We start from the raw sequence: 15,679 nt of genomic DNA, 5'->3' as shown, positions 1-15,679 counted from the left end.
TTTATCTGAAGAAACAATGTGGTTTCTGAAGGCCTACGTGTAGCCCCGAGTTACCATGGCAGCACGCATTGCTTTTACAGTTCAGCTCTGCTCAGTTTTATGTTTGTTTCTACAGCTACCATAAACCCAACCTTCAAATGCTAATTAAAGCAGGTTCTCATTCCCAGAGGCAGCAGTGACCAGCCAGTGAGTCTCTGGGAGAGGGATATCCAGCCTTCAGCCAAAGCTAAGCCCCCAGTGAACGCTTAGCAGTATTCATACTTATTCCAAAAGGGTGTTTCTATAAAAACTCTCTGGGCTTTTCAGTCCAGGTATTGCGACATCCCCAGCTCCTTTCCTCTCGGTATGACATTCACAGCATCACATTTATAACCATCATCTTTTTATGTATTAATAAAAGAGTTGCATTTATCTTCAGCAACTGTGATGATCTGTTCTTATTTACATCATCACCATTCTGCTTAAACATGTATGCAAATCCGAAACATGCCTGTTTATTACTGTCCCCTCGTGGGGACTGGAAACCATCAGAAACCTAAAAGGAACGTTTGTGATCACTTGTGAGCCTCTTCTACCTCACAAGTGCAGACTTTGTCAGTGAGAACTGGCGCTTGCTTCTGCCCCTCCTGGTGTCGCTGAGTTAGGAGGTGCTGCTGAACTTTCTCCTCGGGAAATAGGAAACAATAAGAAATTTATCTTCCAACAGACAAGACAGCAAAGCTAGTTCATTGCTTCACTGTGGAGTGAGTATACTAGGTGGTTTTTCTCTCTGTTACTCGGGAGTTTGGCCAGCTTCTACGGAGTATGTGCCATATGATAAACAGTATGCGAGGCACTAAGGATGCAAAGACGAAGGCAGCCCTCATTTCCGGAAGCTGACAGCCTGTTGTGGGAGCACACTTACAATGGCACGATTGGGAGCTGGCCATATTTTTAAAGGCATCGCAATCTGAGCTTCCAGGGTTCTAAATTCAGTTTCAGCTTTACTAAAGGCTTCCCTGAACGTTCTTCCAAATTATGCTACATAATTGAAAAGAGACTTGAATTCATTAACATCTGATCCCTGAGCACTCTTCAATACAAGCTAATCATAATATAAATTCACTCTGCGTCCTTTCTAATTTATATAAATCAGGACCTCAGGGTGGGGGTGGGGAAAGGGGGGCAAAGAAATATTCACTTCTATAGCACAATTTTTAAATATTCAAATATGAAAGACAAAAATTTTTCCCAGACACTTTCTGACTAGCTTGATAAATAGAACTGTCATCGAACTATAAACCCACAAGGGTTTCATCTACCTCGTCCATCACTGTTTGGTATGCCCAGTGCCTAATAGTCCTGATGACTGTTAACCTGTGGTCCTAATGCACCTTCTATATGTATATTTGTCGAACTGACAGTCAATTGATTGTGTCCTCAGAGGCAGTCAGAAATGGATGCAGGTTCCATCCAGGACATATTTAATGAGGTACTAATTGTGTGACAGAGAATACCTGAAATGCACTATTCAAAAAATGTGCCCTTCCCCAGTGTTCCCAGGCAGGCAGTTGAGAACCCCTTTGCCGACTGTGGAGAATTAAGTTTTCTGAGCTGTGGCTGTTCTCAGAATGCTGGTGTGTCTCATCTGCAGATAGTCGAAGAAAAGCTCGTGTGCCACGCCGTTATTGGGAGACAGAAGAGGAAGAGCATGGTGATAACCGTGAACATCATCTGCGAGTTTATAGAGCCGCTTATCCAGCTCTCCACCAAGCAGCTCTTATACCGACTGGAGAAGGTCAGCGGGCGTGCGGGGGAGGGCTGGCTGCTCCCTCTGGGGTCAGTGTGTCCACATCTTCATTAGAGAAGCCAAATTGATGGGAAGTCTGATGTACCCATACCCAGCCTGTGCTTTTTTAAGCTTCAGAGGCCTGTACCCCTTCAACTAAAAATTCTGAATCGAAACCTACATTTCTTTGAAATGTAAATGGTTACAGAAATTCTACATCCATCATTCCTGATGTTAGTACACTGAAAATATACTGTAGTCGATCATTTTACTCTAACTAGATAAAATAAACATCACAGTTATAGACAGGGTTGGATGATTATTGATAATCATAATAATCAGTAAGAATTGCTGCAGTGTATTGATTGGTTTGTGCTGGGCACTGAGCCATATTCATCACATGCATTTGCCCTGTTGTCCCTCACCACGAGCTATGCTACAGGTTCTGCTATCATTCCCATGGGATGCGTGGGGCAACCGAGATACAAGTTAAGCTAATATGTAGATCACCAACACTGACAATAATCAACTTAAACTGTTTGATTCACATTCTTAAACTATATGGCTACACATGTCCATGACTTTATATGGCCATTAAGGGCAAGCAATAAGCGGGGCGGCAGGGGACAGGGAAGAGATGGGAATGACTGCTGCTTAGGGCGGGGGGTCAGGATAGTGAGGAGGTGCAGGAGCTTTCACAGTAGAACTTGAGACCTACTCCTCAACAGACTTCCATCTAACATTCAAAACAGAGACATGTGGAATGCCTCTTCTGCACCAGTAGTGTATTGGTGCTGACAATCTGGTGAACCAGTGAGGCGTACTTAAAGCCAAGAGATTGATTGAAGTTACAGCTGTAAACAAAGTATTAAAGTTCAATTGTTTAAATTACAATTCGAAACAGTGCTATGAAGAAGAAGTGTAAGTTACTATGAGAGCACGTATCAGGAGAGTGGCTTTATTTGTTTCTGTGGTGACAGATGGCTTCCGTGAGCAAGTGCCTCAGGTTGAGACTTGAAGAAAAAGTGGAGGCAGTCTGGTGGCAAGAGACGGGGAGAAGGAATAGCACACACAAAAGGCCTGGGCTAGGAAAGTGCTTGGCGAGCACAGAGACCTGGGAAGCCTCCTTAGATGGAGACCATGTCGGCAGTGGCATGAGGTCTATCTGGAAGAGGGGGCAAGGGCCAGTGAGTGTGGCATGCCTGAGAGGCATGTCTGGGTGGCCACTGGTGGGCTTCAGAGAGGGGAGTGACACGGTCAGATGTATTCATTGAAACAGTCACTCTGGCTGCTGAGTGGAATGCTTATTAAGGCCTACCACGTGCCAAGCACTGTGCCGGGTGCTAGTGGTACAACAGTGAGTATAGTCCCTCCCTGATGAACCTCGAAGCTGACCAGGAAGACCAAGCATTAAGGGAGTCATTGTCCCACAGTGCGGTCTCTGCTGTCATATAAAAAGTTTGGGGTGCGGCAGTGCCTAATCAGTTAGGGTGGGAATCAGCCAGGGCTCCTTTCATTACTGGAGGCTTGCAGGAGAATTTATGCTGGTAGCGGGTTCCCTCATATTTTGTGTGTTTTAAATAAATATCTCCTGAGCACCCGCCATGGGTATGGTGCTGCCAGGAGATGACTAAGGGCCATATAGCCAAGGAGAGGAGGGGAGATATACAAGTTCAAATCAACAGGTAACTTGAGCACTCACTGTGTATGAGGCAGCGAAGGCACAGCAAAGTCCCAGGCTTAACAGACTCCTGGGGGAGGTAGACAATAAAGAAGCAGAATAAGGGTTTCCGTTACAGGACGTTAAACTAACCGTGACAGGCTCCATGAGACATATAAAAAGAAAATACTACACGAGTTCTTACAACAGTTATTGAGCTTTCACTGCTCTGTTTTAGATTCTTTCTAAGTGATCAGGACAGATATTTACTGGTGGTAGCTGCACCGAGTTTGGTGGCATCATATTTTCTCTAAACGTAACTACACAGAGAAAAATCAGAGCATATTTACTGAATAATTATTCAATGTAAGAAATTATAGTATATGTTAAATACGTAACTTTGTTTCTTACTAGATTTTTTTCTAAGCCTGTAAACATTCATAAAAATGTGTGGGTTGTATTCTTTTTCTTCTCTTTAAATCCTTTAGCCTTGTTTTTTTTTTAAAAAGCATTTTCTTTTTTAAGGTATTTTTGACTCTATCACTAGAATAAAATAGCAAATATTTTAATATAGCAGTGACTTATTGAATTAAAAAATGAATTGAGTCACAGCTCCCCGTGTGATTTTACCCTTCTCTCCCTGCTAAATATCACCAATCGGAAACCTGTCCAGCTATGGTTATTTTTCATTGTTCATTTCCTGCTCACATTTAATCCATAGCAGGGACAGTGAAGAATTGCAACTTCATTACCCAGTATGTGCAAGAGACCTGGTAGGTCTCGGTATTCATATTTACTTATGTAACACCCAATTATCTATTCTGTCTCCTTATTTTCAGCTCAAGGCAGTGTATCTGATTTAGTGCACTAGACTATAATGACACCAACACTGCCTGTGGGGAGAATTTTTCTGTGACCATTTCCTCAGATTTGATCTGCTTTATAACTATTGTACCATTCATAAGCCACAGAGATGAAACCACATCTTTGTGGACTTTGAAAAGGTCAATTGAAACCAGCAGCCAGTTTGCTTCATGAAGTCCAGGAGCAAATCCTATCTCCTGATATTTGGGGAGACAAACAACCGAGAGGGAAAGGGGTCATTTTAAAATAGAACAGATTCTCTGCATCGACTCCTTCTCATCACTAACCTCTAAATGGCCTCTTGCCAAACCAGCCAAATGTGGCTTCTTCGCTTCAAAACTACCTGCAGTGACACAGCAGCCTTGGGGAAAGTCACTGGGGGGACAGTTCTCCATATGGCCTTTGATAGTCCTACAGTGCCGCTTTACCCTCCCTCAAACCGTAGGGTATAGTCTGCAAATGCAAGCTGAGTCCAGTCCCTGTGCTACCATGTTGGAGGGAGGGAAACGACGGTTGGCATCTCCTGGTGAGGGTCAGACCAAACCCCTGTGCAGGGGCTGATGGAGCACATCCGAGGCAGGAGATTCAGCCAACTGTCCGACTGAATGGCTGTGTGTCTCCTCAGATTCAAATACTGAAGCTCTAATCCCCAATGTGGTGATGTTGGAGGGAGAGCCTGTGGGAGGTGATGAGGTTGTGAAGGTGGGGCTTGCATGCGTGGGATAAGAAGAGACAAGAGAGATAATGTCTCTCTAGTCACATAAGGGCACAGTGAGAAGACGGCCATCTACAAGCCAGGAAGCAGGCCCCCAGACACCAGACCTGCCGGCACCTTGGCCTGGGACTGCCCAGTCTCCAGAGCTGTGAGGCATACACGTCTTTGTTTACACCACCAGTCTATACTGTTTCTATAGCAGCCCCAACTAAGGCACAAAGGATGCTGATCCCATGAGCTCACCCAGAGCCAGGGCATCCAAGAATTGCAGTGGAAAGAAGACCGTGCTGGATTAAAAAAGCAGAGACAGGGTCAGATGAAAATGTGGAATCAAGGGAATTTAACTGAAATCTGAATAAGGAGAAAAAGCAAACCAAAACAAAGAGCCCAAGAAAAACAGACTAGAGTTGTTAGAGGAGCCAGAGAATGATTGGAAGCAGATTCTCTTTGGAGGCCACGGATTGAGGCTTCACATCGACTCCTGCTGACACTCAAGGACCCAGGGCATGCGGGAAACCACGCGGATCCCAGCACAGAACGAGGAAAATCAGTCTGACCAGAAACGTGTGGCTCAGGATCTGTTTCCAATGCCGCCTTCTTATCCAGTTGAAAAATTAAGTCTGATGTTCAACAGAGTAAAAAAACGCTTCTAAATAGTCTATCCCAGTGTCATCAGGAAAAATTTAGAGGAAATTGAGTACTTGTCAAATTAACAAGAAAAATATACTGGCAATTTGAGTATTTTGAGCATGGAAAAAATACTGTAGAAGAAAAAAACGTTTTATTCATTATATTGATACAGGGGTTCTTCCACAGATACCACTAAATTATTAGAGTTTGTTTTATGACATTATGGAAACTTCTGTAGTAATAGTTCTATCTAGGGCCATGGCTTGTCTAGGTTTTTTGTGGGGTTTTGTTTTGTTTTGTTTTGTTTTAACCAGGCAACAGCAGAGTAAGAAATCTAATCTGTTTTCTCACTTAGGTAGTTTCACCTCTCATAGGCCACCATATATTCCAAATTACTTATCTAAATCTGTACAAGAGAAAAAAAGGCATGTGCTTATTTATACATATGGGGTATGTGTGTATGTGTGTGTATATGCATATTTTATACATATATATATATATATATATGAGGCTTTTGTTCCTAAAGCCTTACTATATTTATCATAACTTGGCTTGTTTCTTCCTTTCTCTTTTTTTGCAGAAACCAAACACTGTCTTGAAACCTGATTACCAGCCCTTGGTCATGAAGAACATTTCCACCCTGCCCGTGAACGTGTTGCTTTCAACGAGCACACCCTTCTTCATCTGTGAGACTGATAAGTCTCTGCTGCCCTTGCCCCCTGAGGTAACTTGACAGAGGACTGTCCTAACAAGCTCCTTGTTGGGGTGGGGAGGGGGGAGTTTGTGTATGTGAGAAAGGAAGAGAATAATGTGAGTCCCCTACCTAATTTCAGTCCAGAAAAATATAATGAGAAAAGAATGCAGAAAAATTTAAATGAGTCCTAAATAAATTTCAGTATCAATCAGTAGAAAAAATATTATTGATGATGTACGAATTTCTGGCTCATTATGATGAGCTTCATTATAATAAAACTAATCTTTAGAAAACAGTGACTTCACTAATAACAGTAAAGATCTTTTAATTCCCCTCCTTCAAGTTCAATCAAAACGCCATACTCAAGGAAACGAGGAAGTAGCCAAAACCCAGTCTTTCAAACAGCCAGCTTATCTCCAGATGCTGAGAAATCTGAGTGGGCGGAGGGAGGAGGCAGGAGCTCTCCAGCCCCCAGTCTGGGGCAGGAGGCAGTGTTCTCTGCACATCCCTGTAAGATCATCCCTGTGCTCCTTTGCTGGGCATGAGGACACCCGAACAGCTGGGCCATGGGCCACGTGTCATGGCAGAGTTGTAGAAAAGGAGGACTGAACAGAAACCAGAGCCACGTACCATCCTCCAACAGAGAAGTGCTGTAAAGGAGGAAGGCAGGAGCTCAGAAGAGGGAGCCTGTAACTTAAGATCTGCTGTGAGCCGCTCTCAGGGAGATGGCTCTTTGGGGGAGAGCGGGGGCGCTCAGAGCTGCTTGGTGAGAGGGTGGTGCAGACAGAACGTGGCTTGTGGCTGGGCTGTAAACTGCACTGCTGCCCTCCACTCCCCCTCCTCACAATTCTTTAGTGGGTCTCATTCAAGCACGAGCTGGGAACAAACCAGCCAAGATCTTGAAACAGAAATAAAAGGAAGAAATGATCATAAGCAAGAGGCAGATGAAAATCTACTGCAAGGAGACCAAGGTATGGAAGAAGAAAAGTATAAACATGGGCTCTCTCCAGTCTCAAAGAAATTCCAGATGATATGGTTTGTGTTTGAGAAGAGCCCAAGGACGAGAGATGAAGTGTTCAGAGAGATGAAGAGTGAACTCACAGAGCTGAGGAAAACCAGTGGATGAGAAAATGAGAATTCAGACATAAGCAGCTTTCTCGGTCTGGGTGGTCGATTAGACCCACTCTTATCCTCCTGAAATCTTATTAAGGTAAAAGTAGAAATGTTCAAAAGGAAGGAGCCCAGAGCAATAAAATAAAGGGGGAAGAGGATGGTGTAACCAAATATTGAGAGATTTGAACAAATTCTCGGCTCCAGAAGGAGGTTGGAGTGGGTTGACAAAAAGGCACGAAACCTGCAGCCTAGAAAATTCTCCAGCAAGGCTGCAAACATGTGGGAGTCAGTCAGCCCAAGTCGCCTGGGCTCAGAGGCAACAAGTGTGAGCAGAGTGTTGAAAACAGAGGGATTCTATGTGCACCAGACAACTGTCCCACCCGACCACACACAAAAGACACGGGCAGCTGGCTTTTATCCCAAGACATAAAGTACGTGCTCTTTGCCAGGGAAATCGATCAGACTGTGTGGGGAAAGTTAATGTTTCTAGTGTCAGTGTCCGCACCCCAGAGTAATCCCACCTGGGGAGTGTCCACCACCTGATCGTTCCCTCTCTGCCCCAAGCCGGGGCAGAGCCCAGTCCTATTACAGGAATTGAGAAGTGGCGGCCTCCAGATTGTTGGGATGCAGGGGGGTCAGGAACTACTGTTTCTTATAATGGCTCTTGTAGAGCAGTTTGACCTTTTATATCATTTGCATGCATAACTATAATACAAATATACATATAATTTTAAAAAATAAAGAGCTTCCATAAATCAACAAGAAAAATACAATAACCTGATAGAAAAATAGGCAAAGGAAATGAACAGAATTCACAAAAAGAAAAATAAAATGGCTCTTAAGTATATGAAAATATGCTCAATTTTAATTATATTAGAAGAAATGCAAATTAAAATTACTACAAAAAATCCTTATTAGGTTGGCAAAGAGCAAAGCTGGGATAGTGCTCCATATCAGGAAGGGCACGCAGACACGTGGATTCCCCCACGGTGTTGGTGAGGCGTGCACTGGAAGACGGTATGGCCAGGGTGATCGAAATTTTAAATGCCCATACCATGGACGCAGCTATTCCACTCCGAGGAGCGGGTCCTACAGACCCAGTCATGAGGACGTACAGACAAGGGTACTGACTGCAGCCCTGATCGTTAGAGTAGAAGACTGGGAGCCAACGTCCCTCAAAAGGAGATCAGTTCAATCAGTCATGGCAGAATTATGTGACGGAATAAAATGCAGCTGCTAAAAAGAATGAGGCAGCTCCATATGCACTGATGAGTGATCCCCCTGCCAAAAAAACACAGAGATACAAATGTGATTTTATTTGCATACAATAGCTCCACAAGGAGAGGGAATAGCTTGCCACCCTGGTTACTTCAGGGGAGGGGAATAGCTTGAGTAAGAGGGAGATAGGCACAGGGTTACTTGCTTTTCATTGTTCTATCTATTTGAAAATACAAGTGAAGTATTTTTTAAAGATTTAAAAAATAAGGCCATACCTTGTCCTGGGACAAAATGATACAGAATATTCAACAGTGAGACATATCTTAGGTAAGTGACTGGTCTTACTGATAACCGGAGAATCCCATGGCATCAGAGCAGAAAAGAAGAGACCCCCCGCACCCTCAGGGGAAGATTTTAGACTAACCTGGGACTTCCCAACATTAACACTCAATGGCGGATGGCAGTGGGGCAATGCTGCAGAGTTTTGACAGAAAGAAAGCGTGACCCAAGAATTTTATAACCAGTCAAATTGTCCTTTGGATACAAACATAACACACAGACACTCTCAGAACACAAGAACTAAATGAATTCAGCACGCGCATACCCTTGTTGAAAAACTGATTGGCCAATGAAATACAGTCGTTCAGAAGAACCAAGTAAGGTACTCAGAAAAAAAAAATGAGAACAAGACTGGCAGGAGGACTGAGTGCATCAACAACTGAGACCCAGCAACTTTGGCAATTATGATTTCAGAACAGAGTGTTGTATGCCTTGGCTTCTAAAAATTAACGCTACAACCAGTAACATCTGGGAGATGGGGCAAGCATAAACATGCTGACTTCATCCCCTTTACACCTGGGTGTCAGTAAGATGCTGTCTAAAGATGAAGCTGCTTCATATTGAACCATCTTTTTTCTTGATGAGAAAGGGATAATAGTAATAATTGATATTTCTATACCATAAGCACTACTCTGAAGACATCATATGTATATTAACTCATTTCATCCTCTTAAAAAATAGGCCATTATTGGCCCTATTTTACAGATGGAGAAGCTGAGGGCTAGGCAAAGGACTCCTGGACACGGACGACAGTGTGATGGTTGCTGGGGGTAGGGTGGTATAAGGGGACTAAAGGGTGATGGAAAAAATACAAGAAAGATTAAATTAAAACAATGAAGAGGAAGAGACCAAGGGCAGGAAACCAACTAACTTTACCCAGATCCACAGAGCTACTAACCAGAAGTCCAGGATTTCAGCTCCAGCAGTCCAGCTCCAGGGTCCGTGATTTCAGGGTTAACATCTGTTGTATAAGAAGAGGCTTTTCTCCGAGAAAAATTTCAGACATGATATTTGAAAATAAATTAGTCTAACTCTATTTTTGTAAAATTTTATTTAGCCATCCATCATGTCTGGACTAAAGTGTATCAAAAGTGAACTCTGAGAAATAATATATGGTGACATTCTAGATAAGTTTCTAATTTCTTCTTTGTACTGTTATATATAATGTAAAATTTTATAGGTATGTATTTTTTTCTACAAAACAAAAAATTCCTTCTCTGGGGAAAAAATGTTTGAGTCAATCTTCAAAGACTTTGAACACCAAGCACTGTGGTCCCAAGGGCTGAGGATGCCGTGGTCTACAAGAGCGGGCTCCCAGTTGTGCCCGGACAGCCGTGCAGAGTGGCCCGCCAGGCTTTCAGGTGGGGTTAGCCCACTGAAGAGGCATCGCCCTCTCTGACTCTCGAATCAGGTGATGGGCTCCGTCCGCTGAAACCGTCTAATATACGGCACTCCCACGCGCAGTTAAATATCTGAACCCTCAAAGTCGGCGACGGGGGACAGCTCTGTCAACAGACTGGGCCCTGTGTGCGTTCCTCCAGCTGCCTCCAGGCACCTTCTGCAGAACCAGGAGGTGGCTTTTGTGCCCGTTAAATGTGGGAATTGAGCAAATCCTTTAAAAACAACAACAACAAAAAAAATCCCTCCTAGCTAGGCTTTCCATAGGAAGATGTTACTGTGGCCTTGGCATCAAGGAACACATGGGGATTTGAATCAAAGAGAGAAAAAGAACAAACAAAACCTACCCAACAAACTCAGTACAGCTCTCGAGTGTCATTTTAAGTTGAATAGAAAACAGTGGAAAGTAGACAACGCCATGCTGGAGAGAATCACAGACGTTAGAAAAGAAATTAAATCACCTAAGCCATCCCTTTCTGGGTCGTCTTCCACAGAGACCCCCTGCCCCCACGTGCTTTAGAAAGCCTTTTTGAAATTTCTTAAATAAAGAACTTTTCCCATTTGTCTAGGAAGAGCATTTTACAGTCTAACTTACTTCCAGTTAAGCATATTTTTATAATAGCTCTTTGTTGTAGACTTTCCTTTGTACAACTCCTCAATCTTTATCATCTCACAGCTCTTAAAAATCCCCTCCTCCAAATAATTCCTCTCCAGAATTTTCTTACTTTCATTTTCAACTAGTAGAATGTATCTGTGCAAATACAGAAATATCTGTAATCTCAATAAATATAGGTAGTTATAGATACACCAGCTATTACCTGTGTGTGTGGCTCCCTAATTCTGGATAAAGCATGGTATATATGTATTTCATAGTACTATGTGTGTATGTACGCATCTGTGTGTGTACATAAGTATATTGAAATAACGTTGACTGTTTCCTGTATCAGGTTGGAAACCCACAGTACCAAAGTTGGTCATTTCCCTTCATCTTGTTTTCAGCCTGTTAAACTGGAGATTGGGGAAGAAAAGAGCCTGCTGATCAAATTTGACCCTTTCTACAGACACGATCTGAACAACTGGGTGGCAGAGGAAACTCTAGCAATCAAGTACCTGGAGCACCCTCAGGTAGACAGCCTGAAGCTGCGTGGGGAAGTGCACTTCCCCAACCTCAGCTTCGAGACCATGGAACTGGACTTCGGCTGCATTCTGAACGATACGGAGGCGATCCGCCACATGACAGTCGCCAACTGCAGCCCCCTGGTTGTGAAGTTCCGCTGGTTCTTCCAGGCGAACAGCGAGGAAAATCAAATAAGGTACCACCAGCGCAGCCATCCTGCAGAGCTCTTCTCTGCTGCTCATTGGTTCTCGCCTTCAGGCTTTGCACTGGCTTCCTAGAGTCTGTGCACTGGTCTTTCACGAATACTTGTGGTTCTGACAACTGATTATTGACAAAGATAACAAAGAGCCTGCACTCACGGTCCCTCCTTGATTGCACGGCAAGAAAGGCAGATAAAACATCTTTGAAAGTCCCAGTTGCCTCTAAATTAACGGAGCAATATCCATGAGCCTGCTTTAATTTTGAGTCTAGTGATTAGATTATTATACATTTGTCACTAAAAAATAAGGCCTCTGTACAGTTTTCTTAATAACCATTCCGAACCCGAAGAACGAGCTGCCTAGCTCCGTACGTTGAAGATGTGCTGCACGGAGCTCCAGGTGCCGCCTGTCTCAGTGCGTTTCGTTGTGGCTCACATGCAGGTGCCCAGGTACGGAACAGCAGGAGTTATGAGTGCCGAGAGGGAAACGCTACTTTCACAACGTTTGTGTTTAGGGTGCCTTTCCTGTTCGATGAAATTTAAGTGCAATTGGAAGCTAAATCCATATAAAGAGCCTGTTCTAGTCAGACCTCAGGAACGTGTTTGTCTGGGCCAAGCCTCCCCGGCACCCAGGACCGGTGGGCTTCTTTATTGGGTGTTTTGGCTGCTCCGTGTCCAGCACCAAATGTCGAGTGGCCATGGTTAACTGAGGAAGCCTCACGTTTCCTTGGCTTGTCGGTGGTTTCTGCACGCAGCCCCCGTCTTGTACGTGACAGCCACCCTTTCCTTTTCAGCACTTGTTACCATGGTAATGGTGGCCGCTCTGGATGTTGTCTTTAGACAATTAAGGGTGACCGGACATAGCGCTAAAGCCAGGCCGGGGCCTGAGCAACGGAACCCGGTCTTTAGGTGTCGAGGGCCGTTCAGGTTTGGAGTGAAATTCTGTAGAAGATGAACATTTAAATTAATTATGGGAAAACCAACCAACCTGACCTAACGAGCTCTGAATACCAGATTCTGTGAAGTTATTCTGATGTAACATAACTAAATGAGTTCATTCCATCTGGGAGCAAGGGATACGCTTTATTTTTTTATTGTCGAGAGGCCATTTTCATAATTAAAATAATGACATTTTGAAAATGTACTTGGCCAATACTGGAGATGATAACTCAATTTTTTTTATTCGTTTAAGCATTCATTTAACCCTTCTTTTACTTGCTTCAGTGTCTGCCTGTATGTTGATATTGAGCCTCTGCCTATGATTCATTATTCATTCATTCATTCAGAGAGTCACTGAGAAAACATTTGACAAGTGATTCTTATGCACCAGATAATGTGTGAGACATCCAGGGTACAGAGTGAGTATGGCACAATGACCTCTGGCCAGAGGCTGTTGAGGAGCCACACGTGTAAACCACGGTGGACAGGTGGTCGTGCTGGGCTCTGGGGGGCGACAGAGGGGGTGACCGCTCAGAAGAGCCGCAGAAGGCTGCACGTAGAAGCACAGTTATGTGTTCCAGATGGATAAGCAGGGACGCATCTCAGTAACAAGAAGGGTACGTTTATATTAGTTAGGATACATGGATACAATTCTGTGCAAGTGGCAGGAAACCTGACCCTAAACAAAAATAAAAAGGAAAGGACATTCATTGGCTCCCATGACTCGAAAGTCCAGATTCATTCTGGCTTCTGGCCTGGCTTAACACAAGGACTCAAACAGGGTCACCAAAGCTTGGGTCTCTGCTGTCTTCCATGTGTCAGCCACGCTCTCAGATCAGCTCTACTCCCGTGGCCCCCGAGTGGCTGCCTTAACTCCTGGGCCGTGGCCTTGCGGATTCTGATCTACCAGAAAGGAAAGTGAGCCTTTGTCCCAGAACTTCCATGAGATTTGCTCTGAGCACACCAACTGAATCACGTTACCTGTCCCCTCCCTCAACCAGTCACTGTTAGGGGAGATCAAAGTGCTTATCAGCATTGTCCTGGCCACACGCCCTACACCGAGGGCTGCAGTGGTGACCCTAGAACCCGGTGGACCGAAGGGCATGGGAGTGGGGCAGACCTCCCAACAAAAACTGACATTTGAGAAGATGACTCCCAGAGAGGCGAACGACGCCACCTACCAGCATGGGCGGGGCCATGTCAGCCAGGCTACAACGCAGACTCAGGGGCAGAGGAGACGTCAGGGACACGAGCCTGGGAGGCAGAGTGGCAGTGCTATGGGAGAAGCCTGATATTTCATGACAAGGAGTTTAGACTCTTTCTTGGAGACAGCAGTGAGTTAAAATCAAGAGAGTGACAGGAGTCTGTTTTCCAGAAAGATAACCCTTGGCAGCATTCAACACAGTTGCTCCATCCCTCCTTCCTAACACGTGTTCTTTCTCGGCCTGAATAACACCCCACTCTCCTGTTTCTCCCTCACCTCCCAGCTCTGGGCCAGCTACAACTCCACTGGGCTAGAGGGCGCGGGGCTCCCTCCTGGCCCTGTGCTCCTCCTGACAGTAGCACTCGCCCCACAGCTTCACCTAGTCCCTGCTGCTCAGGCTCACGTGTCTCTCTCCACCCACACCCCTCTGCTGAGTTCCTAGTGCATCGCCTTCTTGACCCCTCCTCCAGGACGTCTCCCAGGTGCCTCACATCCAGCATGCCCTGCTCCACCCTTGTCTCCTCCCTGCCTCTCCTCTAGGGCCTGTCCCAGCAATGACATCACTGCCCTGGGAGCCATCCAGCTTCCTTCCTCTCCCTTTACCCCACCCACTTCGTCACATCCATCCCCAAATTTTACCTATCCCATCTTCTAGAAACCTCTTTTTCCCACTTCCACAGCATTGCTGTAGTTCATGTCACCATTGTCTCTTGCCTGGACCATTGGTGACAGCCCCTCACTGGGCTCTCTGCTTTCATTCACACACCATAGTCCATCACCCACTCAGTAGCCAAGTGACAAGCATGGTCCTGCCTGGGCTTGCGGCCTTCAGTGACACCCATGCTCCTTAGGGTAACGCACCCAGTACTTACTGTGCTCTGCGGGGCTCGGCCAGCCTCAGCCCCTGCCTTTCCTTCCAGCTTCTTCCCACCTGACTCTGCCCTCTCCACACTGGCCTCCCATGCTGGCCTCTTTCCTGCACGGGGCTGTCCCTGGCTAACTGCTCTCTCTCTGCTAGAAACCCTTCCCCCCTCTTCACCTAGCTAGCCCTGCTTCCCCCATCATGTCTCCCTTAAACTTCCTTCCCCAGGGAAGCCTTCTCGGGGACCCTCTCCTGGACGAGAGCCACGTCACAGACTCGGGTGGCCTGTCTCTACCCATGGTGGCCCATTGGTGGTCTTGGAGACTTGCGCATCTTTAATAATGGCTCACTGTCAACATCCCAGCTGGCTCCTCATGCCCATGCAGCCAGAGAGCATGCCTGTCCTCTTGTCTACGGGCCCCGGAGCCCAGCACGGTCATCAGCAGAGTCATCCCTCACAGGGTGTTTTTAGTCAACTGCTCCCCTGCTCCCATCACTGTTTGTACTGAGAGGAGAATCATTTCATAACTGGTGCAAGATTCTTTTCTGTCAGCTTGCTGGCACCTGCCAAATGGAAAGGTTCAAGGTGTAATGTCACCTTGAATAGCAAAAAAAAAAAAATGCCACTTACCATCCAGATAGGCTCTCTCTGCGCAGGCCGTCAGAAAAACATGAAGCACTCATTGGCTAAAGGTTACTTTTATCAGATGTACCAATACTGACCTTTTTCCAATTAGAATTCTTCTAAGCCTTGCAGTTAGCAAAAGAAACAAAAGGATAAAAGAAGCTTTTCTTTTTCTTTTACTAGGCAGGACATGAGAATGCCTAGACACTCAACATCCCTTCTTGTCACACTCCATACATCTGCCGTGTGTGTGTGCGCATGCATGCATGTGTGTGGGAGCCCACGTGTGCGTGTGGGAGTGAGTGCGTGTGTACGTGTGTGATTTTGTGGGCAG

General features: G+C 45.3%; 1 protein-coding gene across 1 annotated transcript in view; it reads left to right on the top strand.

The window, feature by feature from the left end:
• Window positions 1-15,679, top strand: part of HYDIN (HYDIN axonemal central pair apparatus protein) — a 322,142-nt gene that overhangs the window by 181,621 nt on the left and 124,842 nt on the right. The window contains exons 21-23 of the mRNA XM_045819132.1: window positions 1,634-1,777; window positions 6,218-6,361; window positions 11,399-11,712. Of these exons, the coding sequence (XP_045675088.1) occupies window positions 1,634-1,777; window positions 6,218-6,361; window positions 11,399-11,712 (602 nt within the window). The remainder of the gene's footprint in view (window positions 1-1,633; window positions 1,778-6,217; window positions 6,362-11,398; window positions 11,713-15,679) is intronic.

This window comes from Phyllostomus hastatus, unplaced genomic scaffold (genome assembly GCF_019186645.2).
Source record: "Phyllostomus hastatus isolate PE091 unplaced genomic scaffold, TTU_PhHast_1.1 phas_scaffold_345, whole genome shotgun sequence".
NCBI classification, from domain to species: Eukaryota; Metazoa; Chordata; class Mammalia; order Chiroptera; family Phyllostomidae; genus Phyllostomus; species Phyllostomus hastatus.
Note: the sequence above shows the minus strand (reverse complement) of the source record. Positions and strands in the feature narration are given on the sequence as shown.